This window comes from Ranitomeya variabilis, chromosome 1 (assembly GCF_051348905.1).
Source record: "Ranitomeya variabilis isolate aRanVar5 chromosome 1, aRanVar5.hap1, whole genome shotgun sequence".
Classification (NCBI taxonomy): Eukaryota; Metazoa; Chordata; class Amphibia; order Anura; family Dendrobatidae; genus Ranitomeya; species Ranitomeya variabilis.
In genome coordinates this window covers 778,418,657-778,445,982 of record NC_135232.1, presented here as the reverse complement: position 1 = coordinate 778,445,982, position 27,326 = coordinate 778,418,657, and the positions used below count along the sequence as shown (strand labels likewise).

Below are 27,326 nucleotides of genomic sequence, written 5' to 3'. Positions count from 1 at the left end.
ATTTTTTGCAGTGGAAAACCGCCGGAAAAAAAAGCGAAAAATCCGGAACGTGTGCACATAGCCTTACTATTAAGCACATAACTATACATCTTATTTCTTCTGCCCAAGTGCATAACCTTACATTTATCCTCAAAGCTCATTTGCCATTTATCAGCCCAAGCTTCTAGTTTACATAAATCATCCTGTAATATAAAATTGTCCTCCCCTGTATTGATTACCCTGCAGAGTTTAGGGTCATCTGCAAATATTGAAATTCTACTCTGAATGCCCCCTACAAGGTCATTAATAAATATGTTAAAAAGAAGAGGGCCCAATACTGACCCCTGTGGTACCCCACTACTAACCGCGACCCATTCCGAGTGTGTTCCATTAATAACCACCCTTTGTTTCCTATCCCTGAGCCAGCTCTTAACCCACTTACACATATTTTCCCCTATCCCCATTATTCTCATTTTATGTATCAAAAGCTATCCCCCTATCAGTAATTTGTTATTTCCCCCCCTCCCCTTATCTCCACCCACAGGGACTCTACATTTTCATTAGATTCACCTATATTATCACGCAGGATGGGTTTTAAGGATGATTTTACCTATAGACACACCTCCCCCTCGCTTATCCGTTAGGTCATTTCTGAACAGACTATAGCCCTGTAAGTTAACAGCCCAGTCATGGCTCTCATCCAGCCATGTTACAGATATCCCCACCATGTCATAATTATGCTCCAACAACATTAATTCTAATTCGTCCATTTTGTTGGCGAGGCTTCTGGCATTAGTATACATGCACTTTACGTATCTTTCCGTACCTCTATTCTTTTTTAAATTATTAGCTGTTCTAACCCCACCCCCAATTTCTTTATTTGTGCCCAGGTCTCTATCTGCACTACCCTCCCCCCCCAATCCCTAGTTTAAACACTCCTCCAACCTTCTAACCCGTCCCTAGCGTAGAACCTGTAGCCAACTGAGAAGTCGGCCCAGTTCTGCAGGAACCCAAACCCCTACTTCCTACACCAATTCTTGAGCCACTTATTAACCTCCCTAATCTCCCATTGCCTCTCCTTCGTGGCACATGGTACAGGCAGTATTTCAGAAAATACCACCTTAGAAGTCCTTGATTTAAGCTTGCAGCCCAATTCCCTGACAGTGGTCAGAATTGTAAAAATTTGGCCTGGTCAAGAAGGTGAAATCAGGTTTTGGGGTAAAGGGGTTAACCCATTTAAATGCTACAAATCCAATTAACAGCAATATTTAGGAGGTTAAAATGTTAAGCAGTTACTCTTGGGTGCTGGCTCCATGTAGAGGTATGATGTGTGACAATAAGTGATTAAAGTAATAGGTGACATTTTGATAATGTACCAGGTTTATAATTTAATCATTCAGTTTTTATTAGTACATGTAGTGTCACAGACATGAAGATTATTCTGGCTACCAGCGCCATGAAATATCCAGATCCCTCTGTCATCAAAATGAACTAACATGTATGCATTTATCAACAGTTGCGGACAATTTAGATATTTTTTTCTTTAATATAGTACATATTTAATTACTTACAAATAATAGAAGAAAGAGAACCAGACAGTTTTGCTATCCTTTTCATGGGCTCCGTCTCCTGAGTAATACTGGGCAAGAGAGATGCTTTTTGTTGAGCAATCAGTTGTGCAGCTTGCTCCTGGGCTTTCTGGATTCTCTGATAGCAAATTTCCTGAGGGTTTAGGCGTCTGTAAGGCTGAATAGAGGCTGAACTAGGCGAATCTACCTGAAGGAACAAAAAAAAAAAAAAAAAAAACCCAAACAATGATAACTTTACATGCTTGATATTGTATAAAGAACATTGCTTTAGTTCTCGTGAAGCACCAGAGGGATGGGGGGGGGGGGGGGGGGGAAGTATGTCAGCATACATAATTCTGCTCAATATTAGTAATGCAATTAATATTACCCCCAAGGGTGGTTGCATGTTAATGACCACTGTCCATTTATGAGGTATTAACTCTGGAACGCTTCAACAGATCCCGATAATTCTGAGTTGACCATCAATTTCTCATTTTTACAACACCATTTTTTTTTTTTTTTTTTTTTTTTAAGGGACCACATCACATTTGAAGTCACTTTGAGGGGTCTATATGATAGAAAATACCCAAAAGTGACACCATTCTAAAAACTGCACCCCTCAAGGTGCTCAAAACCACATTCAAGAAGTATATTAACCCTTCAAGGTGCTTCACAGGAAAATTTGGAATCTTTAAAAAAAAAAAAAAAAAAAAAAAAGATCATTTAAGGCATATACTCGAGTATAAGCCGACCCGAGTATAAGCCGACCCCCCTAATTTTGCCACAAAAAACTGGGAAAACTTATTGACTCGAGTATAAGCCTAGGGTGGAAAATGCAGCAGCTACCAGTGAATTTGAAAAATAAAAATAGATGCTCCATACCGTTCATTATGGCCCCGTAGCTGTGCCATATAGTGCTCTGCACCGTTCATTATTGCCCCATAGCTGTACCATAGAAAGCTGTGCCATATAGTGCTCTGCACCGTTCATTATTGCCCCATAGCTGTGCCATATAGTGCTCTGCACCGTTCATTATTGCCCCATAGCTGTACCATAGAAAGCTGTGCCATATAGTGCTCTGCACCGTTCATTATTGCCCCATAGCTGTACCATAGAAAGCTGTGCCATATAGTGCTCTGCACCGTTCATTATTGCCCCATAGCTGTGCCATATAGTGCTCTGCACCATTCATTATTGCCCCATAGCTGTACCATAGAAAGCTGTGCCATATAGTGCTCTGCACCGTTCATTATTGCCCCATAGCTGTGCCATATAGTGCTCTGCACCGTTCATTATTGCCCCATAGCTGTACCATAGAAAGCTGTGCCATATAGTGCTCTGCACCGTTCATTATTGCCCCATAGCTGTGCCATATAGTGCTCTGCACCATTCATTATTGCCCCATAGCTGTACCATAGAAAGCTGTGCCATATAGTGCTCTGCACCGTTCATTATTGCCCCATAGCTGTGCCATATAGTGCTCTGCACCGTTCATTATTGCCCCATAGCTGTACCATAGAAAGCTGTGCCATATAGTGCTCTGCACCGTTCATTATTGCCCCATAGCTGTACCATAGAAAGCTGTGCCATATAGTGCTCTGCACCGTTCATTATTGCCCCATAGCTGTGCCATATAGTGCTCTGCACCATTCATTATTGCCCCATAGCTGTACCATAGAAAGCTGTGCCATATAGTGCTCTGCACCGTTCATTATTGCCCCATAGCTGTGCCATATAGTGCTCTGCACCGTTCATTATTGCCCCATAGCTGTACCATAGAAAGCTGTGCCATATTGTGCTCTGCACCGTTCATTATTGCCCCATAGCTGTACCATAGAAAGCTGTGCCATATAGTGCTCTGCACCATTCATTATTGCCCCATAGCTGTGCCATATAGTGCTCTGCACCATTCATTATTGCCCCATAGCTGTACCATAGAAAGCTGTGCCATATAGTGCTCTGCACCGTTCATTATTGCCCCATAGCTGTGCCATATAGTGCTCTGCACCGTTCATTATTGCCCCATAGCTGTACCATAGAAAGCTGTGCCATATAGTGCTCTGCACCGTTCATTATTGCCCCATAGCTGTACCATAGAAAGCTGTGCCATATAGTGCTCTGCACCGTTCATTATTGCCCCATAGCTGTACCATAGAAAGCTGTGCCATATAGTGCTCTGCACCGTTCATTATTGCCCCATAGCTGTGCCATATAGTGCTCTGCACCATTCATTATTGCCCCATAGCTGTACCATAGAAAGCTGTGCCATATAGGGCTCTGCACGTTCATTATTGCCCCATAGCTGTGCCATATAGTGCTCTGCACCGTTCATTATTGCCCCATAGCTGTGCCATATAGTGCTCTGCACCGTTCATTATTGCCCCATAGCTGTGCCATATAGTGCTCTGCACCGTTCATTATTGCCCCATAGCTGTGCCATATAGTGCTCTGCACCGTTCATTATTTCCCCATAGATGTACCATAGAAAGCGGTGCCATTGCTGCTGCTGCAATAAAAAAAAAAACGACATACTCACCTCTCTTGCTTGCAGCTCCTCAGCGTCCCGTCCCGGCGTCTCTCTGCACTGACTGATCAGGCAGAGGGCGGCGCGCACACTATATGCGTCATCGCGCCCTCTGACCTGCACAGTCAGTGCGGAGAGACGCCGGGAAGATGGAGCGGCGCCCGGCGTGTGGAACGCGGACAGGTGAATATGTAATACTTACCTGCTCCCGGCGTCCCGCTCCTTCCCCCGGACAGCTGGTCTTCGGTGCCGCAGCCTCTTCCTCTATCAGCGGTCACCGTTACCGTCATTAGAGGAATGAATATGCGGCTCCACCCCTATGGGAGTGGAGTCCATATTCATTTCTCTAATGAGCGGTTCCACGTGACCGCTGAACAGGCGAAGAGCTGCGGCACCCGGAGACCGTGGGACTGCAGGGACAGCGCCAGGAGCCCCGGAAGCAGGTAAGTATGCCTCAGCGCCCTCTCCCCCTCACCCGCCGACCCTGCCGCCGACCGTGACTCGAGTATAAGCTGAGAGGGGCACTTTCAGCCCAAAAATTTGGGCTGAAAATCTCGGCTTATACTCGAGTATATACGGTAACTTTAAAAAAAAAAAAAAAAGTAACAGGAGAAATTGGACCCCAATACGCCATATGTGGGGGTAAACCACTGTTTGGGCGCATGACAGAGCTCAGAAAGGAAGGAGTGTCATTTTACTTTTTCAACGCAAAATTGGCTGGAACAGAGATCAGACGCCATGTCTTGTTTGCAGAGCCGCTGATGTGCCTGAACAGTGGAAACCCCCCAAAAGTCACACCATTTTGGAAACTAGACCCCCTAAGGAGCTTATCTAGATGTGCTGCGAGAACTTTGAACCCCCAAGTGCTTCACAGACGTTTATAATGTAGAGCAGTAAAAAAAAACAACAAAAAAATCATTGTCAAAAGGCAGCATTAGCGCTGCACAAGGTGGCTCTTTTAGTTACAAATGCCTGAGGGGGGGGGGGGGGGGGGTGTGACGGGTTCCCTTTAACTAACACATCATTCTCTCCTGCTCGCTCCGATCACCGGCAGAGCAGGGGAGAGTGACGAGAAACGTGTTCAGCACCCGACGCCGGGGAACAGCGCCTACTGTAAAGCTTATTCCCTGGAGCCTGTCCGTGTGGTACTGATCAGGGCTGTGGAGTCGGAGTCGTGGAGTCGGAGATAGTTTTGGTTGGAGTCGGTAGAAATGTACCGACTCCAGCTTTAAAAAAAATGTTTTAATATTTCATAATTGAACTTTCATATGAATTTTATAAATTTTACTCAAATATATATGTTCTATCAAACTATGAACAACAGTGATAAGCAGTTCTGCTGGAGATAAGAAACATTTCTAAAGGTTGAGTCACACATAACGATATCGTTAACGATATCGTTGCAACGTCACGCTTTTGGTGACGTAGCAACGATCCCGCTAACGATCTCGTTATGTGTGACAGCGACCAACGATCAGGCCCCTGCTGGGAGATCGTTGGTCGTTGGGGAATGATCAGGACCATTTTTTGGTCGCTGATCACCCGCTGTCATCGCTGGATCGGCATGTGTGACGCCGATCCAGCGATGTGTTCACTTGTAACCAGGGTAAATATCGGGTTACTAAGCGCAGGGCCGCGCTTAGTAACCCGATATTTACCCTGGTTACCATTGTAAGTGTAAAAAAAAAAAACAGTACATACTCACATTCTGATGTCTGTCACGTCCCCCGGCGTCCACAGGGTTAAAACTGCTTTCGGCAGGAGCGCTGCTAATGCACACGCTCCGGCCGAGAGCTTCCCTGCACTGACTGTTAGCGCCGGCCGTAAAGCAGAGCACAGCGGTGACGTCACCGCTGTTACTGCCGGCGCTGACACATTCAGTGCAGGGAAGCTCTCGGCAGCAGCGCGTGCATTAGCACCCGGGTAACCAGGGTAAACATCGGGTTACTAAGCGCGGCCTTGCACTTAGTAACCCGATGTTTACCCTGGTTACCCGGGTGCTGCAGGGGGACTTCGGCATCGTTGAAGACAGTTTCAACGATGCAGAAGTCGTTCCCCTGATCGTTGGTCGCTGGAGAGAGCTGTCTGTGACAGCTCCCCAGCGACCACACAACGACTTACCAACGATCACGGCCAGGTCGTATCGCTGGTCGTGATCGTTGGTAAGTCGTTTAGTGTGACTTAGGCTTTACTTCTTGTGTGTCACTGTTCTCCACTGCCCTTATCTAATCTTATACTTGGTTAACCTCATGCTGCCCCAACCCCACAACTTACAATGTATGAAACTGAAAGTGAAAATGTGTTGCAAATTCTTAGTAGTAAAGCTCCTCCTCTAGACTAGATGTTTACTAGGTGTGCGTCTTCCAAGCATCTCACAGCTGATACTCAGAAGAGGAAGATTGTAAGAAGTATTATCCTTTCAACAAACTTTGCATCAGTTAACTGAGTACATGAGGAATAACAGTATTACTGACCACTATATCAGTTGTACGACCTGGCAATTTTGTACAATTGTTTTTAGGAAAAACAATTGTCATTTGGATTGTGAATGCAGAATTAAAAACCTGAGAATGTCAAAGAAGCGTCACATTAAATCAGCTGTATTTGAACATTTCACCATCACTCAAGATAGAAAACATTATGTCTGTCAGTGTATGACAAATGATCCAGACAAAAACAAATGCTGTGAAGCCAAGATCAGTGCATATTCAGGCAAAGATAAAAATGCTCCTACCAGAGCTTCTAATCTAAAGAGACATTTACAGCGCTTTAATCCAGAATTATTGAAAGAAGTGGATGAGAAAGACTGCATCCAAACCAATGAACCAGTGCCCAGCTCTTCCAGCCAAACAAAGGAGCAGAGAACTTTGCAGCCATCAGTTGCAAGATATTTTGTCAGTGACAAAGTTACTGTGACAATGACAGTAGATACATTTTAAAAACAGATCATAGAGCTTGTTGTAAAGGATAGTGTGCCTATTTCATTATTTTCACGACCAGCTTTTGTGTCTGAATGGGGAAACGGCCCGCAAGCCTCTGGAGAGAGAGAGTATTAGAAAATTAGTAATCGGAGAAGCTTTTAAACAAAAGGAAGAACTTAAAAAAACTCTCAAGGGATGCTTTCTGTTTCTTAAAATGGATGCCTGCACACGTCACAGAGTGAACTATTTTTCCATCAATGTCCGATTTGTTTGTGACAAAAATGAAATAGTTACCAAGACATTGGCAGTAAAAGACACCAAAGCTCATCACACCAGTGAGTTTCTCCAGATCTTGGTGGAAAAGGTTCTGCAAGACTATGAACTTAAAAAAAGAGCAAGTTCTTTCTGTCGTAACTGACAATGCTTCAAATATAAGTACTATTAAGCTAATGAATGAGAGTAATGATGGTGACCAACAGCTAGAAGAACATTCTGGGTCCACAGACACAAATGTTTGAAATAGAGGAACACAGTATTGTAACTGAGGCGCAAACTGAATTTGCTTCAGATGAACAGCAACATGATAGTTTACATGATCTTGTTGAAACTGTGTCAGTACGTTCTTTCATTCATCACATGCGCTGTGTTGTGCATGCGCTACATCTGGCTATAAGAGACAGTTTGCAAGAAGGACATGCTGCTGCACTGACTGGTAAGGTGAGAAAATTGGCTACTGTTGACAGAACCCCTAAAGTTGACTAAATTTTGAAGAGACGTGCTGGAAAAGGGGCAATTATTGATCAAGCCACACGATGGGGCAGTACTTACTTAATGATTCAGCGCTTGGTTGAACTGAAAACCTTTCTTGTAGACATGGCTAACCCTCAACTGACGCTAAATGAAAGTCAGTGGAATCAGGTGACTGAGCTGGAAAAATTGCTAGAGCACCCACTTACAGTGACTAAAAAATTACAAGCAGAGGACTTAACTCCAGGTATTTTCTTAAAGGAGTGGAAGAACCTGATGTTCCGCCTGTCCCAAAGAGGAGGGTTAATTGCAAGTGGCATTGGTACATCAATGAAACGGAGAGAGGAGCTACTATTACAAAATAGCATTCTTTTGGCAGCTGTTTATGATGATCAACAGCTAACTAAAAGAAAAGAAGCTCTGTTTGAAATAGTGAGGATGAAAGGGTTGCAGAACAGTCAGGAGGAACAAGAAGAATTTGGTCGTCCTGCCACATCTTCACCCTTTATCAACTGATGAAGAATTTAATTTAGAAAAATATTTGGATCACAAGGACCGTGCAAAGCGTTCCCGCATAGAAGAGTCATCCCCATCAAAGAACACAGCCAGTACATTTCAGCAGAATTTTTCATGTGCACTAAAAGAAATTGAGAAATCTGACCGTTCATCAATAATAACAGTGCAACAAGCGATTCCTCTGTATCCTGACATTGTCAGAGATGTTGCCCGAGTGGTTACTGCTTTGCCACCAACCCAAGTTAGTGTAGAGAGGTTGTTCTCTGCTCTCAAAATAATTAGATCAGATTTGAGGGCATCCAAGAAGGAGGATCTGACAGAGGCAATACTTTTTCTGAGGACAAATTTATAGATTTCTTATTAACTGCATAACAGTGTTTATTGCATATTTACTTACAAGAGTTTAGAAAAGTTTATAAAAGTTATTTGCTATATTCTACCGTAATTGTATTCTAATAAATATAGTTTTTGCTCTAAGTGGTCTGATTACTTACATGATGGTGAGAAACTGAATAAGCACGATGTTAATATTTTACAACAGTAAATTTATTGTTACGAATTGGCCATTTATGAAGGAGTCGGAGCTACTAGCCACCCATTGAGGCTACTGAAGCATGGCAAAAGCAAAAAAATAAAAAAAAAGTGAAAAAAATAAAAAAAAATTAGATCGACCCCATTTAAGATAAAACAATAAAAAAAACAAAAACAAACATACACATATTTGGTATCGCCGAGATCAGAATCGACCGATCTATCAATTAAAAATAAATAAATAAATAAAAAAAAATTCAGAACGGCAGAATTACGGGGTTTTTTGGGTCGCCGCGACATTGTATTAAAATGCAATAACAGGCGATCAAAAGAACGTATCTGCACCAAAATGGTATCATTAAAAACATCAGCTCTGTGCGCAAAAAATAAGCCATCACCCGACCCCAGATCATGAAAAATGGAGTCGCTACGGGTCTCGGAAAATTGCGCAATTGGTTTTTTTTTTTTTTTTTTAATTAGCAAATTTTTTTTTTTTTCCACCACTTAGATAGACACCAAACATGTCTAGGTTTTTTTTTTATGAACTCGTAATGACCTGGAGAATCATAATGGCAGGTCAGTTTTAGCATTTAGTGAACCTAGCAAAAAAGCCAAACAAAAAACAAGTGAGGGATTGCACTTTTTTTTTGCAATTTCACCACACTTGGAATTTTTTTCCCGTTTTCTAGTATACTACATGGTAAAACCAATAATTTCTTTAAAAAGTACAACTCGTCTCGCAAAAAATAAGCCCTCACATGGTCATATTGACGGAAAAATAAAAAAAAGTTATGGCTCTGGGAAGGAGGGGAGCGAAAAACGAACACGGAAAAACGGAAAATCCCAAGGTCATGAAGGGGTTAAAATAAGATCACCCCTAGCCTTCGTTTTTACAAACTAAATAGCCCCAGGTGTAATAACCTATCTTGGTATTGCAGACCCCCCAGTCCTCTAATAACCTTGGTCGCTCTTCCCTGCACCCGCTCTAGTTCAGCTATGTCTTTCTTATACACCGGAGACCAGAACTGTGCACAGTATTCTAAGTGTGGTCGAACTAGTGACTTGTATAGAGGTAAAATTATGTTCTCCTCATGAGCATTTATGCCTCTTTTAATGCATCCCATTATTTTATTTGCCTTTGTAGCAGCTGCCTGACACTGGCCACTGAATAGGAGTTTATCGTCCACCCATACACCCAGGTCTTTTTCATTGACGGTTTTGCCCAGAGTTTTAGAATTAAGCACATAGTTATACATCTTATTACTTCTACCCAAGTGCATGACCTTACATTTATCCCCATTAAAGCTCATTTGCCATTTATCAGCCCAAGCTTCTAGTTTACACAAATCATCCTGCAATATAAAATTGTCCTCCCCTGTATTGAATACCCTGCAGAGTTTAGTGTCATCTGCAAGTATTGAAATTCTACTCTGAATGCCCCCTACAAGGTCATTAATAAATGTGTTAAAAAGAAGAGGGCCCAATACTGACCCCTGTGGTACCTCACTGCTAACCGCGACCCATTCCGAGTGTGCTCCATTAATAACCACCCTTTGTTTCCTATCCCTGAGCCAGCTCTTAACCCACTTACACATATTTTCCCCTATCCCCATTATTCTTATTTTATGCATCAACCTTTAGTGTGGCACCGTATCAAAAGCTTTTGTAAAGTCCATATACACTATGTCCACTGCGTTCCCTTGGTCCAGTCCGAAACTTACCTCTTCATAGAAATTGATCAGATTTGTCTGACAGGAATGGTCCCTAGTAAACCCATGCTGATACTGGGTCATGAGGTTATTCCTCTTCAGCTACTCCAGTATAGCATCCCTTAGAATGCCCTCCAGGATTTTACCCACAGTAGAGGTTAAGCTTACTGGCCTATAATTTCCGAGTTCAGTGTTTGTCCCCTTTTTGAATATTGGCACATTTGCTGTATGCCAGTCCTGTGGTACAAACCCTGTTATTATGGAGTATTTAAAGATGAAAAATAATGGTCTATCAATGACTGTACTTAATTCCTGCAGTACTCTGGAGTGTATCCCATCCGGGCCCGGAGATTTGTCAATTTTAGTGATTTTTAGACGCCGCTGTACTTCCTGCTGGGTTAAGCAGGTGACATTTGATGGGGAATTTTGTTATCGCTGATCATATTGTCTGCCATGGGATTTTGTGTAAATACTGTTGATAAAAAAGCCATCTATATATAAGAGGCATCGTGATTACTCGCTAATCCCGCCCCCTGCACAGTAGCTCCGCCCCCCACCACATCACCACACATAATCCCGCCCCCTACCCCATTACCACACACAATCCTACCTCCACATCACCACACATAATCCCGCCCACCACCACATTACCACAGACAATCCCGCCCCCCACCACATTACCACAGACAATCCCGCCCCCCCCCCACCACATCACCACACATAATCCGGCGCCGGCGGCGCAGAATTTACCTGTTCGCATCTCGGCTTCAGAAAAATGGCCACCGCGATCTCAATCTGCGCATGCGTGGCATCCCGCGGCCATTTTCCTGAAGCCCCAGGCAGCAGAGCGCTCCACCTGCGCACGCGCGGCCTCAGGAAGATGGCCGCCCCCACCGATAACCAGACAGAGCAGGATCGCGGTCAGGTAAAACTTGTTTTTTTTTTTTTATTGAGAGCGGCGATCGGGGGGGGGGGCCCAGGGCACAAAGCTGGACACAGGGGGGGCACAAAGCTGGACACAGGGGGGGCACAAAGCTGGACACAGGGGGGGCACAAAGCTGGACACAGGGGGGGCACAAAGCTGGACACAGGGGGGGCACAAAGCTGGACACAGGGGGGGCACAAAGCTGGACACAGGGGGGGCACAAAGCTGGACACAGGGGGGGCACAAAGCTGGACACAGGGGGGGCACAAAGCTGGACACAGGGGGGGCACAAAGCTGGACACAGGGGGGGCACAAAGCTGGACACAGGGGGGGCACAAAGCTGGACACAGGGGGGGCACAAAGCTGGACACAGGGGGGGCACAAAGCTGGACACAGGGGCACAAAGCTGGACACAGGGGCAGAAAGCTGGACACAGGGGCAGAAAGCTGGACACAGGGGCAGAAAGCTGGACACAGGGGCAGAAAGCTGGACACAGGGGCAGAAAGCTGGACACAGGGGCAGAAAGCTGGACACAGGGGCAGAAAGCTGGACACAGGGGCAGAAAGCTGGACACAGGGGCAGAAAGCTGGACACAGGGGCAGAAAGCTGGACACAGGGGCAGAAAGCTGGACACAGGGGCAGAAAGCTGGACACAGGGGCAGAAAGCTGGACACAGGGGCAGAAAGCTGGACACAGGGGCAGAAAGCTGGACACAGGGGCAGAAAGCTGGACACAGGGGCAGAAAGCTGGACACAGGGGCAGAAAGCTGGACACAGGGGCAGAAAGCTGGACACAGGGGCAGAAAGCTGGACACAGGGGCAGAAAGCTGGACACAGGGGCAGAAAGCTGGACACAGGGGCAGAAAGCTGGACACAGGGGCAGAAAGCTGGACACAGGGGCAGAAAGCTGGACACAGGGGCAGAAAGCTGGACACAGGGGCAGAAAGCTGGACACAGGGGCAGAAAGCTGGACACAGGGGCAGAAAGCTGGACACAGGGGCAGAAAGCTGGACACAGGGGCAGAAAGCTGGACACAGGGGCAGAAAGCTGGACACAGGGGCAGAAAGCTGGACACAGGGGCAGAAAGCTGGACACAGGGGCAGAAAGCTGGACACAGGGGCAGAAAGCTGGACACAGGGGCAGAAAGCTGGACACAGGGGCAGAAAGCTGGACACAGGGGCAGAAAGCTGGACACAGGGGCAGAAAGCTGGACACAGGGGCAGAAAGCTGGACACAGGGGCAGAAAGCTGGACACAGGGGCAGAAAGCTGGACACAGGGGCAGAAAGCTGGACACAGGGGCAGAAAGCTGGACACAGGGGCAGAAAGCTGGACACAGGGGCAGAAAGCTGGACACAGGGGCAGAAAGCTGGACACAGGGGCAGAAAGCTGGACACAGGGGCAGAAAGCTGGACACAGGGGCAGAAAGCTGGACACAGGGGCAGAAAGCTGGACACAGGGGCAGAAAGCTGGACACAGGGGCAGAAAGCTGGACACAGGGGCAGAAAGCTGGACACAGGGGCAGAAAGCTGGACACAGGGGCAGAAAGCTGGACACAGGGGCAGAAAGCTGGACACAGGGGCAGAAAGCTGGACACAGGGGCAGAAAGCTGGACACAGGGGCAGAAAGCTGGACACAGGGGCAGAAAGCTGGACACAGGGGCAGAAAGCTGGACACAGGGGCAGAAAGCTGGACACAGGGGCAGAAAGCTGGACACAGGGGCAGAAAGCTGGACACAGGGGCAGAAAGCTGGACACAGGGGCAGAAAGCTGGACACAGGGGCAGAAAGCTGGACACAGGGGCAGAAAGCTGGACACAGGGGCAGAAAGCTGGACACAGGGGCAGAAAGCTGGACACAGGGGCAGAAAGCTGGACACAGGGGCAGAAAGCTGGACACAGGGGCAGAAAGCTGGACACAGGGGCAGAAAGCTGGACACAGGGGCAGAAAGCTGGACACAGGGGCAGAAAGCTGGACACAGGGGCAGAAAGCTGGACACAGGGGCAGAAAGCTGGACACAGGGGCAGAAAGCTGGACACAGGGGCAGAAAGCTGGACACAGGGGCAGAAAGCTGGACACAGGGGCAGAAAGCTGGACACAGGGGCAGAAAGCTGGACACAGGGGCAGAAAGCTGGACACAGGGGCAGAAAGCTGGACACAGGGGCAGAAAGCTGGACACAGGGGCAGAAAGCTGGACACAGGGGCAGAAAGCTGGACACAGGGGCAGAAAGCTGGACACAGGGGCAGAAAGCTGGACACAGGGGCAGAAAGCTGGACACAGGGGCAGAAAGCTGGACACAGGGGCAGAAAGCTGGACACAGGGGCAGAAAGCTGGACACAGGGGCAGAAAGCTGGACACAGGGGCAGAAAGCTGGACACAGGGGCAGAAAGCTGGACACAGGGGCAGAAAGCTGGACACAGGGGCAGAAAGCTGGACACAGGGGCAGAAAGCTGGACACAGGGGCAGAAAGCTGGACACAGGGGCAGAAAGCTGGACACAGGGGCAGAAAGCTGGACACAGGGGCAGAAAGCTGGACACAGGGGCAGAAAGCTGGACACAGGGGCAGAAAGCTGGACACAGGGGCAGAAAGCTGGACACAGGGGCAGAAAGCTGGACACAGGGGCAGAAAGCTGGACACAGGGGCAGAAAGCTGGACACAGGGGCAGAAAGCTGGACACAGGGGCAGAAAGCTGGACACAGGGGCAGAAAGCTGGACACAGGGGCAGAAAGCTGGACACAGGGGCAGAAAGCTGGACACAGGGGCAGAAAGCTGGACACAGGGGCAGAAAGCTGGACACAGGGGCAGAAAGCTGGACACAGGGGCAGAAAGCTGGACACAGGGGCAGAAAGCTGGACACAGGGGCAGAAAGCTGGACACAGGGGCAGAAAGCTGGACACAGGGGCAGAAAGCTGGACACAGGGGCAGAAAGCTGGACACAGGGGCAGAAAGCTGGACACAGGGGCAGAAAGCTGGACACAGGGGCAGAAAGCTGGACACAGGGGCAGAAAGCTGGACACAGGGGCAGAAAGCTGGACACAGGGGCAGAAAGCTGGACACAGGGGCAGAATGGAGAAACGGGGCATGATTGGAGACACTGGAGGCAGGATTGGAGACAGATGTGGCAGGATCATGGGGCAGGATGGATACGATGGAGACAGATGGGGCAGGATGGGAAGATCATATGGGGCAGGATGGATACTCATGAGGGCAGGATGGAAGAACATATGGCTGGAGCCAGGAATGAGACACACGGGGGCCAGGATGGCGAATATTATTACCACAGGGGCTAATTAAGGGATATTATTACTGCAGGGATGTATTTATTTTATTTTTTGAGTGTACTGTTTTAAATGGCGGGGCGGTCCTATTACTGTGTAGATTGACACTATGTCGCCTTCTTCATGTGGTGTAATGTAGAAGTTGGGAAAATTAAGTAATGTGTTCTGCAAGTGGAACTCGTGATAACTGTTATTTCCTGCAGAGACGAGTCCTGGCTGGATGAAGTGATGGCGGTCTGTGCGGGATGAAAGATGAAGGACTTCACTTAGAGACGTCACTGGTGAGTCAGTGTGTTACCTATACACTGTATACTATATACTGAGGTCCTGTGTATGTCACCGGTGATCACTGTATTACCTATACACAGACGCTGCATACTAAGTACAGATCTCCTGTGTATAATGGCACTTAGGGCTTGTTTCCACATGCGAGAAACACGTCCGTGTCTCGCATGTGGGAACCAAGTTCTGGCGTCGGCACTCCAGAGCGGAGTGTGCGGCCGCATAGGAACACATGGAGCTGCACAGCTCCGCTCCAATGTGCCGACGCCAGAACTTACGCTGGGTGTGCCTGCTTGTATGTACCACTTTAAGTAGTAAATGCTTTAGTTCCCTATGGGTCTGAGCCTCTCTTTTTTGTTCATTTTCTGTAAGACCAACACTTTTAAAAGGGCCACTGACAGATACAATTGCTCCAGCGGTCACTTAGTACACAAAGGAGTGTTCCTCTCTGCTGCACTAAGCCACCGCTGGACCTAAACAATAATTCGCTGTAAAATAATAAAATAGATAATTGACATAACTGACAATGCGTTGTGTGACATGTCCAACATTCCAGCTTCTTTCTTCTGCGAATCCCTCAAAGCTGGCATTCTCTCAACATCAGGTGGGAAGAATGCCAGCTTCCAGTCATGCGCAGGAAAAAGAAGAAGCCAGACTGCTGGACTGATGTCATGCATCGCAAGCTCACAATGTAAGTTATTTATTTAATTTTTTTTTACTGCTAATTACCATTGTTTCAGTCCAGTTGTGGCTTTATACAGCAGGGAGGAGCATTCCTTGCTGTACTAAGTGAACATTGGAGCGATTGATCTGTCAATGGCCCTTTAAACATATTGTACGGCTCTCGCGGAATTATATTTCAAAATATGTGGCGTTTACGGCTCTCTTAGCCAAAAAGGTTCCTGACCCCTGGATTAGAGGGTACAATTTATTAAAAAAAAAAAAAAAAAAAAAGAAAACCGACGACATTTATGAGGGATTTCTGTTGCTCTTGAACCACACAGGCTCTGCCAGTATGACAATCTATTTCAAATAAAGCCAAATTTGTCACATTGTGCCCCTTCCTGTCTGAGCCCTGCCGTTTGTCCAAACAGAACTTTTTGACTCTATATGAGATATCGCCGCGCTCATAAGAAAGTGGGTGACAAATTCTGGGGTCCAATTTTTGGTGTAGACTCCGCCAAAAGTGAGAATTTCAGGTCTACAACAAGATTTTTGTGAAAAAATTAGCTTTTTCAATATGACGACCTAATGTTATCAAATTCTGTGTCGTACCTGTGTTGAATTTGCTCAATATATCCCTGGATAAAATCTTTGAGGGGTTTAGTTTCCAAAATTGGGTCGGTTTTGGGGGTTTCTGCTGTTTAGGCACATCTCCTAACCTGACATGGCATCCGCTCTCACAATTTTGAGATTAAAAAGTCAAACTGCGCTCCTTCCCTTCTGAGCTCTGCCGTGCACCAAAACAGTGGTTTACCCCCACATATAGGGTATCAGCGTACTCAGGACAAATTGCAAAACAACTTTTGGGGTCCAATTTCTCTTGCTACCCTTGGGAAAATAAAAAATTGGGGGTGAAAAGATCTTTTTGTCAAAAAAACATGATTTTTTATTTTTACGGCTCTACATTATAAACTTCTGTGAAGCACTTGGGGGATCAAAGTGCTTGTCACACATCTAGATAAGCTCCTTAGGGGGTCTAGTTTCCAAAATGGTATCACTTGTGGGGGGTTTCACTGTTTAGGCACATCAGGGGCTCTTCAAACGCGACATGGCATCCGATCTCAATTCCAGCCAGTTCCGCATTGAAAAAGTCTAACTGTGCTCCTTCCCTTCTAAGCTCTGCCGTGCGCCCAAACAGTGGTTTACCCCCACATATGGGGTATTGGCGTATTCAGGAGAATTTGCACAACAAATTTTGTGGTTCATTTTCTCTTTTTACACTTATGAAAATTAAAAAAAAAAATTGGTTCTTAAGTAAAAATTTTGTGAAAAAAAAAAAGTTATTTTTTCCCTTTCACATTGCTTCAGTTCCTGTGAAGCACGTAAAGGGTTAATAAACTTCTGGAATGTGGTCTTGATCAGCTTGAGGGGTGCAGTTTTTAGAATGGTGTCACTTTGGGCGATTTTCTGCCATATAGAACCCTCAAAGTGACTTCAAATGTGAGGTGGTCCCTAAAGAAGATGGTTTTGTAAATTTTGTTGTAAAAATGAGAAAAATCGCTGGTCAAATTTTAACCCTTATAGCTTCCAAACAAAAAAAAAAAAAAAAGTTGTTTCCAAAATTGTGCTGATGTAAAGTTGACATGTGGGAAATGTTATTAACCATTTTGTGTGACATATCTCTCCTATTTAAGGGGGTCAAAATTAAAAGTTTGAGAATTGTGACATTTTTAAAAATTGTCATTTTTTTTTTCATAAATAAACGAAAAAGTAACAGTCTCAGAATTAGCGGGATCTGTTTAAGCGTTCCAGAGCTATAACCTCATAAAGTGACAGTGGTCAGAAATGTAAAAATTGGCCTGGTCATTAAGCTGTAAATTGGCTCTGTCACTAAGGGGTTAAGCCATTCGCCAAATAAACCATGTAAGGGTAAGTTCACACACGGCGTTTTTTCTGGGGGGGGGGGGGGTTCTGCAGCAAAACCTGATCTTCTTGGCAGGAAAGAAGCTGCGTTAAAAACGCAAGTTTATGTGCATTTTTTTTTATTTATTTTTTTCTCTCTCTTTGTCCATGCTAATGTCCTTGGATTTTCAGCAGCAGAAACGCAGCAAATAATGATACCTGCGTTTTTTGCAACACCCATTCAAGTCAATAGGTGAAAAAACGCAGCACAAACGCTGAAAGAAGTGACATGCTCCATGTCCAAAAAACGCAGCAGAGCACAAAATACTGATCAAACAAAAACCCAATGTGTGTGCATGAGATTTCTGAAATCTCATAGGCTTTGCTGGTGTTGAGAGCCATAAGATCAAATACTTAATTAACCTCAAGACATAAGACATAAGAGATTGAGAGAAGCAACCCATAACGTGTATTGTTTAACCTTACATAAGTTTTCTCAGATCAAAGTGAGAACCTAAAGATGGCTGCCATTTCCTGTATCAGCACACCATGTGCTGGTATCCAAGATGACGTCCACCCTGATGACCTCATTGATCCACCCACAGTGACGCCCACCCTGATGACCTCATGGACCAACCCACCCTGATGACCTCATGGATCCGCCCATGGACTTGTTCATTGCCCAACCCACTAACCAATGGAATACATCCGATCACTCCCATTTTAGAGCTAACCGAACCCCCTTACAGGAACTATATAAACTTGTGTCTGACTAATAAAAAGTCCTTCTTGGAGCTGAGCCACAGATTGATCAAGGAGAGTATACATTTGACTGTGTCTGTCTGGTGTATTTCTTTAGTGCGCACATGATCAATATCCATTAGGCCAGGAGTAGGCAACTAGAGAATTGAACATTTTATTAATTGTTCAACCCAACATATTTGGCCGCCCAACCTGGGGCCAGCAGAGGAGAGCCCTGAACCCTGAGGACCGGCGAGTGGAACAGCAGGACGCGCTGAATACCCCGAACCTGGAGACTGATCACCTCCTTATCAGAACACGGTAAGTCTGCTGATTTTTATAATCTGTAGTCTTTCCCTTGTGTCCTTCGGGGTATCCTGTGCAGATTGCCTGACCGTGTCCGGTTTTCTTGGTATCTGTAAGACGGCAGAAGGGTCTCTCCGCTGCTGGTCATTTAATTGCAAGAACCGTCACATATTTTTGTTGCCTACTGCCTGTTACATGTTGTGAAGACGGGAGATGACTGGTAGTTAAGAGAAGCAAGTGTTAAAACAGGAAAAGCAAGTTTTAGAGAAGGAAAAGCAAGTTTTTTTTTAGAGAAGGAGAAGCAAGCAAGTGTAAGAAGAAAAAAAAGAAAAAATTTGTCTGTGGTATACGGTTGTCGCCTGTGATAAGATTTTCAGTTCTGTATAGGAGAGACTAGGACCTTGAGTGATTGACTCGACCTAGGAGGGGCCCGTTAACTTGGAGTGAGATGACTCAGTTTGAGCCAAATAAATAAATTTATAATTTTTGCCTCGTGACATCGAGTGAATTGACTCTGCACGGGGACTGGTAAGTTAGGGAGCAATTTGATTAAGTAGGGAATAATTGGTTTGTAAAGTATGGAACACGGAAGTCAGACAGGGACCACGTGACAAGAAGGAATAGGAACTGAGTGCTGCAGACTCAGTTCCCTTTAGAATCTCAGGTTTGAGTCATCTCCCCCGTCTTATTGTTTGTTTGATGTTTGTTATCTTGATAGATAGATATATATATACTGTGTATCTATAGAAAGATGGAGAAATTAATGCAGTTCTGCCGTATTGGCACTAAGCCAGATTCAGATGGCAAGTTAGACCCGTGCACATTAGTAGCGACTCGTGAAGGGAAGTCATGTTAAACAATGTAAAAAGCTTATGAAGTTGTGTGGAATGCCAGAAGGAGGAAGGTTGCAGCCCCTGGAGTGGAAGCTTGTCTTGAAAGAAAGAAAAGGTATCCTAGAAGATAATGGATTGTTGTCTATTGCTAGGGCAGGAGAAAGTCTCTGGAAGTCTGTAGAAAAAAAAAAAATTGGAAATTGGGTAGAAGAGGAAAGGAATAAAAGGGTATAGTTTTGACTTATGTGTATTACAAAAATATATCCTGTGAGCGGCCACCACCGTATAATGGTGGCCCAGAGCCATGTGCTAAATGTAATAGCAGCCATTTTGATGATGGCAAATGTGTTAATTGTAATAGCAGCCATTTTGTGGATGAGCCATGTGCTAAATGTAATAGCAGCCATTTTGTGGATGGCAAATGTAATTCTGGCAGCAGCCATCTTGTGGATGGCAAATGTGTTAATGCTGGCAGCAGCCATTTTGTGGATGGCAAATGTGTTAATGCTGGCAGCAGCCATTTTGTGGATGGCAAATGTGTTAATGCTGGCAGCAGCCATTTTGTGGATGGCAAATGTGTTAATGCTGGCAGCGGCCATTTTGTGGATGGCAACTAATTCTGGCGGCGGCCATTTTGTGGATGGCAAATGTGCTGCTCCTGGTGGTGAGCATCTCAGACTAAGGCTACACACCACATCACTAAATCCTTGTTACCCAGTAATGACCACTAACGGCCAATACTATATTCCTTCGGGAAGTGAACAGGCTTTACCCATGTTTCCCGTCTCAGAGGTTTCCAATGATGCACCGACCCTTTCCCCTATCACTCCTGTCTTGAATCCAGCAATCCTCCCACCTGGATTGTCCCCGGCACCGACCCTTTCTACTGTCACTTCCACTGCCAATTTAGCTGCACACCCACATGAGATGCTCCAAGCAACGGCCTCTCCTCCCAATGCTCCCACTACAACAGCACTCTCACACAGTCTACCTAACCCTGTACCTCACAGGCTGTCTCGCAGCCAAGCGCACACCTTTATGGGACGGTGGTGACTATCAAGGGGGGGGCCCAATCTGGGAGGGGGATACCAATAGCACAGGAAGCACAAAGGGGAGGGAATGTTGGCAACCTATTTTTGAAAAAGAACTTCCTGAGGGACCCTTGTTAGTGGTAGGAAAGGGTGACATAACAGTGGAGACAGACGCTATTGTTAATGCTGCCAATTCTCGGTTAGAGCACAATGGAGGTGTAGTTAGAGCTATAGTGGAAGCAGGAGGGGCGACTATTCAAGCTGACAGTCGAATCATTGTTGAGTCACGTGTTCAGATAGCTGTTGGGGACATAGCGGTGACTAAAGCTGGCAATCTTCCATGTAGAATGATCATACACGCTGTGACCCCTACTGTTGACCCTATTCATCCAGACATTAGTGCTCAACAACTTCGTGCAGCAATAACTCGCATTAATGAGGACAGGACTGTTAAAGCTTTTAAGACTGCCTGTGTCACCTGGATCCCACACCATGATACTGGAGCTGCCCAAATAGAGCCCCTCATTCCAAGACTTAAGGCCCCGTCTCACATAGCGAGATCGCTAGCGAGATCGCTGCTGAGTCACAAGTTTTGTGACGCAACAGCGACCTCCATAGCGATCTCGCTATGTGTGACACGTACCAGCGATCAGGCCCCTGCTGCGAGATCGCTGGTCGTGTCGGAATGGCCTGGACCTTTTTTTGGTCGTTGAGGCCCCGCTGACATTGCTGAATCGGTGTGTGTGACACCGATCCAGCGATGTCTTCACTGGTAACCAGGGTAAACATCGGGTTACTAAGCGCAGGGCCGCGCTTAGTAACCCGATGTTTACCCTGGTTACCAGCGTAAATGTAAAAAAAAACAAACAGTACATACTCGCCTTCTGATGTCCGTCAGGTCCCTTGCCGTCTGCTTCCTGCTCTCACTGAGCAGCCGTACAGTGAGAGCTGAGAGCACAGCAGTGACGTCACCGCTGCGCTCTGCTCTCGCTGTACGGCGGCTCAGTCAGAGCAGGAAGCAGACGGCAAGGGACCTGGACACCGAAAGGCGAGTATGTACTGTTTGTTTTTTTTGGTAACCAGGGTAAACATCGGGTTACTAAGCGCGGCCCTGCGCTTAGTAACCTGATGTTTACCCTGGTTACCGGGTGCTGCAGGGGGACTTCGGCATCGTTGATGACAGTTTCAACGATGCCGAAGTCGTTCCCCTGATCGTTGGTCGCTGGGGAGAGCGGTCTGTGTGACAGCTCCCCAGCGACCACACAGCGACTTACCAACGATCACGGCCAGGTCGTATCGCTGGTCGTGATCGTTGGTAAATCGCTTAGTGAGACGGGGCCTTTACCTGCTCCTGCTCCTCATACACAAGTGATTACATCTGTACTCCCGGTGCCATCTCTACTCCCGCCTCAGGTGCCACCACCAACTGTGCCAATGCTTATGTCTGAGGAGCCCACCCTCTATGTCAAGTTTACACCCCACAAGCTGCTATTCTGTTGAACCAAGTTCCAGATTAGGAAAAACAGCCGATGCCTTTCTACAGAAGCATGCTTAAAATCCAAAGGAATTACTCAGCCACGTGGCAAGATCTCATTTCCCTGGCAAATCTTAAAGCAGGCGATGCATATTGGCCTGTTATGGATATCGTGTTCAATGATGCCTCACTTGCCAGTGACACTACATGGGACTCTGGTGTTGAGTTCTGCCAAGAACCTAAGACATGGGCCTCGGATGAGCTGGCTGACCTATCACTTATTGTCGCCAATGGATTCCAGATGCCTCCAAGCTGATGCAGCCATTGTACGATGACCTCAAGACGTCAGCGTTTCCACTATGTACCAAATCCGTGGAAGCTTCCAACGCTCTTAAACAGGCCATACAGTCTGCACCAGCTCTTGGAATCCCAAATTCTGATATCATCCGAGGACATCCAGTTCTCTTAATGGCTCCACACGACATAATTGCTATTCTTGCAACCTAAACACCTGTCGCTACAGTGTCATATGAGACTCCAATGTTCCCTCTTGGTCCGGATAATGTCACTCTTGTCCGCTGCAGCATCCTCAACCCGTCCACGCTGCTTCCTCTTTCCAGGGGGGATGTGGATGATGATACTGATGCTCTCGGAGAAGATGCCTCTACACACTCAGAGGATCATGACTGTCTCGAACAAATGCAGGAAGAAGCAGCCTCCAAGAAAAACGTGTCTGAAGACCCACTCCCACATGCTGACCTGACGTTCTTCACTGATAGTTCCAGATTTGCAGATGAAACAGGAAGACTCCATAAGGGATATGCCGTGGTTACACATGACCAGGTCATCTCAGCTGGATCGCTACCACCGCACATGTCTGCACAAGGAGCGGAACTTAAAGCTTTGACGTTGGCTTGTCAGGAAACGACGGAGAAGGTGGTTAACATCCACACGTATTCAAGATACGCTTTCGGAGTGGCTCGTGATTTCGGCAGTATCTGGGCAGCCAGAGGTACATAACGTCCAGTGGAACTCCTGTAAAACATGCTGCTACCATGCAAGAACTTGTGGTCACTCTGGATCTACCTTCAAAGGTTGCAGTTATCAAGATCAAAGCTCACGGGAGATTGGATTCTCCAGAAGCAAAGGGGAACTTCTTTGCTGACAAAACAGCAAAAACCTATGCTGCGGATCCATTTGGGAAAGAGAAAGCAGCGGTGTACGTGTCAGAAGACACTGAAGAAGGGACTAAAGGCTCTCTTATGAGGATTATCCATCTACATCAAGACAAGGCATCAGATGATGAAAAGAAGTCATGGCAAGAAGCAGGAGCGAAAAAGGATGAAGATGGAGTCTGGAGGATGAACAAAAAGGTCTGTCTACCCCGTAAACTGTACCCCTCGGTGACAGAGTGGGCACACAGTATCACCCACAGAGGCAAGAATCGGATGAATGACCTGATTTGGAAGACTTATATGGCACCTGGTATCTCTGTCACCCAAAAATATTTCAAGTCCTGCCTTGTGTGTGCAACATGCAATCCAGCACCGCCTCAGAAGGTTACTCAGAAACATTTGGCTAAACCACTCTATCCCTTTCAGAGAATTCAGATAGATCACAATCAAATGACAAAAGTAGGGAAGTGCGAGTATGTACTGGAAGTGACTGACATGTTCTCAAGATGGCCTGAAGCCTATCCAGTAACCAACATGAATGCCAGAGTGACTGTTAAGAGACTGATGACTGAAGTAGTATGCAGATATGGGGTCCCAGAGGTAATTGAGAGTGACCAAGGACCTGCGTTCACTGCAGCACTGACTAAGGAACTATGGACATTGGTGGGAGCCGATTTGGGTTTACATACTCCATATCACCCCCAGAGCAGTGGGAAAGTGGAAAGATTGAATGGCACCTTGAAAAATAAAATACTGAAAGCCAGTCAGGAGGTCAGACTTGGACAGACATTTTGCCCATTGCCTTATACTCAGTCAGAAACACTCCAAGGGGTCCCACTAAACTCACACCATACGAGATTCTTTTTGGGGGGCCTCCAAGGTTGGGTCAATATTTTCCACAACAGCTAGCCTTAGGAAGTGATACTCTTGTAAATTATTTAGTTGTTGTTACTAAAGAACTGTCAGTAACACATGTAAAAGTTTTATCATCTATTCCAGGTCCAGATTCCAGTGAAGGTACCCATACTTTCCAACCTGGTGACTACATGCTGGTAAAGAAGTTCATCAGAAAGACATCCCTGGAGTCGAGATTTGAGGGTCCCTACTAAGTGCTCCTGACTACTCCTACTTCGGGTCAGGGTTGCTGAGCGCCTCCTGGATCCATCTCTCACATTATAAACTTGTTAGACAGTTAGGGACAGAGTAGGATCTGACCTGCTTGTCAAAGTCCAGCTACAAAGGGAGGTTTTCCTCCCGGGCGAGACGGTCAGATCTAGGATGTGTACATCAGGGTTAGTCGCACATGTGTATTTTATGTATCCATGGAGATGGGAGATTGGAGAGTAATAGATCCAGCAGGTAGGAAAGTCCCGAGGACATGGGTAACGCGCTCCGATATACCTCCTCGGTATACCCATAATTGGTCACACATTCTCTGTAGAAAGTGTAGAAAGTGTCATAGCGGGTTTTTATGATTGGCAGCTGTCACACACTAAAGACGCCTTTTATTGCAAAAAATAATTTTAGCATCACCATATTTTGAGAGCTATAATTTTTCCATATTTTGGCCCACAGTCATGTGAGGTCTCGTTTTTTGCGGACGTTTCTATTGGTACCATTTTTTTTATCGCTTTCTATTCCGATTTTTGGAGGCAGAATGAACAAAAACCAGAAATTCAAGAAATTTTGTCTTTTTTTGTTACACCTTTCGTTCAGCGGTATGATGATAAAGCATTGCTTTTTGCCTTTTTTATGGTGTTCACTAGAGGAGTTAACTATTGGAACAGTTTTATAGGTCAGGTCGCTGTCGATGCGGCAATACCAAATAAGTGTACTTTTATTGTTTGTATTTTTCATTCAAATATTTATTTAGAGATAGAATATATGTTGTTTTTTTTATTATTTCTTACTTTGTCCCACTATGGGACAATCCTTTTTTGAAGGCTGATCGCTTCTATAGCATATAGAGGAAGCAGCATCTGCATGCTATAGAAACTGTCAGCTCTGCACTGACAGATTTGCTGATCATGCACCGCACATGATCAGCAAGTTTCCTAGCACTGGTGACCTGGATGTCGTCATGAAGAAATCAGGTCATCATGGCAACAATTGGGACCACGCGTCACGCTGCAGGGTATCTGATCCAAAGGCAGAGGGGCTGTCAGCCCTCTGTCGGCTTCCGGAATGCTGCGATCGTGTTTGATCAAAGTATTTCAGGGGGTTAAAGTGTAGGGAGCAGTCTGTGACCGCTTCTGGCACCTAGTGCCAGGTGTCAGCTGCCAGAATCAGCCGACACCCGTCAGTGATCGCCCGCGCACCCCCCGTTAGAGCGGGCGATCGCAATGACGTAAGATTTCATCAATGGTCAAACAGGCCCAGGTCATATGGCCAGAATATTACATTCAGTGTCAGAAAGGGGTTAAATAAGTCATAATATTTTTCAGACTTTGTTGTGACTCTACTGTACACTACAATTCTGTATGTATTTACGATTGTAAGGTTTTTACTACATATCTCAGCACACCTATCTTTTGTACAGAGTACCTTTGACCATTTGTAGTTTGGAACACTACCCATCCCATAGGGTGACTATTATAGAGTTATATTCATTGTATTTTATAATGAGGGTTTTGAATACCCCACTATACAATTTATTGACTATTTTGTACATTGGTGGACACGTGGCTCTGTACGTCTTGTGCTCCCTCTAGTAGAGAGCTGCTCATAGCCACTCTCTTCCAGTTCTCTAGTTATGAGGTCTTTATATTGATATATGGGCTCAATAAAAATGAATAAGTACATATTTTAGTTGCATTTACTTCTACTTTTTGGGAGTTTTCTATTTATTATAAGGACCGATCTATTTTAGGCACTTACACATTTTTTCATAAGTGTAATAAAGCTCCACTCCACTATGTTACAGTGAAAGATGGTCTTGCACCAAATTCTGAATCCAGAGGATGGCGATCCCAAGAGGTAATTTGCTGTCACAATTATGACTGTATATTTCAAAACAAATCAGAATTATTCCATATAGGACATTAGATCACTGAGAAGGTGATATTTTGTGCATGTTTTCCATTTATTTTTCCTTTATAAATCATAGCATAAAATTTCACACTTAGACATGCCCTCAAAAATACATTGCTGAACTAGAATCCACCATCACGATACTACATTAGTCTTTAGTAAAAGGGAAAACCTCAATTGTTAACTAGTAGACGGATCATAAAGAATGCACTCACGTTATTTGTGCTAGGTAAATGAGAAATCCTCCTCTTCTGACCAGGAATCAGTGTAGGCGAATTTTGCTGCAATTTCTCCTCACTGTCATTGAGCTATTAAAATACAATAAAAACATCCATTCTGTCAAATGAGATCCATAGAACTGTTAAAAAAAAAAACAATTCTTTATAGCAATGTTAAGCCATATAATAACCTATAAACCATTACATCCTTACTACATACACACACAAAAAATAAATAAATAAATAAATATATATTAGTGGGATATTTATGGCCCAAAATATTTACTAGTAATTTAACGCCAGAAATTGGGGTAAATTATATAGGAACTCATCTCTCGGCTGACAAGATGTACCAGATTAAATAGGTGTTCACTCATCAGAGGAAGGAGCCGGCTATGAATCACAACGTTAGAAGGGAAGCGAGAGAAAAAGAAGAAGTGAGGACCATTAAACAGTTCACCAGAAGCTGCAATATAAAACTACCTCCTTCTCCACATCCTCCCACCAAAACTGCCGTCTCTCCAAATTCACAGCACTGCTCCCAGCCTCCATGCTCCCCCTTCTTCAAATGCACTGTTCACAGAATAGATACACAAACCACTGTGGAGGTGATGTAGGAGGAGAGTAGTGCTGAGATGGTTAGGAAGAGATGGTGGACAGAGACTGCGGAGAAAAAGGAGGCCAACTAGGGACAGCTCTTAAATTGGGGCTGCAGTTGAGTGTGACTGTGGATCATGTCACAGTGGTCCACACTCTGGGAAAAAAAAAACAATTTTGGAGACTGCATAATCTCAAGGAGTCAGTGAGTAGTGCCTGGGCCACAGATCAACAGCTGTCTAGAACTAGTGGAAGGGAGGCAGATGTGTGCCACTCAATGAATCATGGTTAACGCAGTCTGGATCATCCAAGGTAGTGCTGGTCAGAAGCCATGAATATAAAAACAACTATACGCTTGGGCTGGAGGGTGGAGAAGGGA

The 27,326-nt window shown here is 45.6% G+C and overlaps 1 protein-coding gene across 1 annotated transcript in view; it reads right to left on the bottom strand.

The window, feature by feature from the left end:
• REXO1 (RNA exonuclease 1 homolog) overlaps positions 1 to 27,326 on the bottom strand; it is a 200,506-nt gene that overhangs the window by 142,075 nt on the left and 31,105 nt on the right. The window contains exons 3-4 of the mRNA XM_077272241.1: positions 26,348 to 26,440; positions 1,551 to 1,755 (exon numbers count right to left, since the gene is read on the bottom strand). Coding sequence (XP_077128356.1) covers positions 1,551 to 1,755; positions 26,348 to 26,440 — 298 coding nt within the window. The remainder of the gene's footprint in view (positions 1 to 1,550; positions 1,756 to 26,347; positions 26,441 to 27,326) is intronic.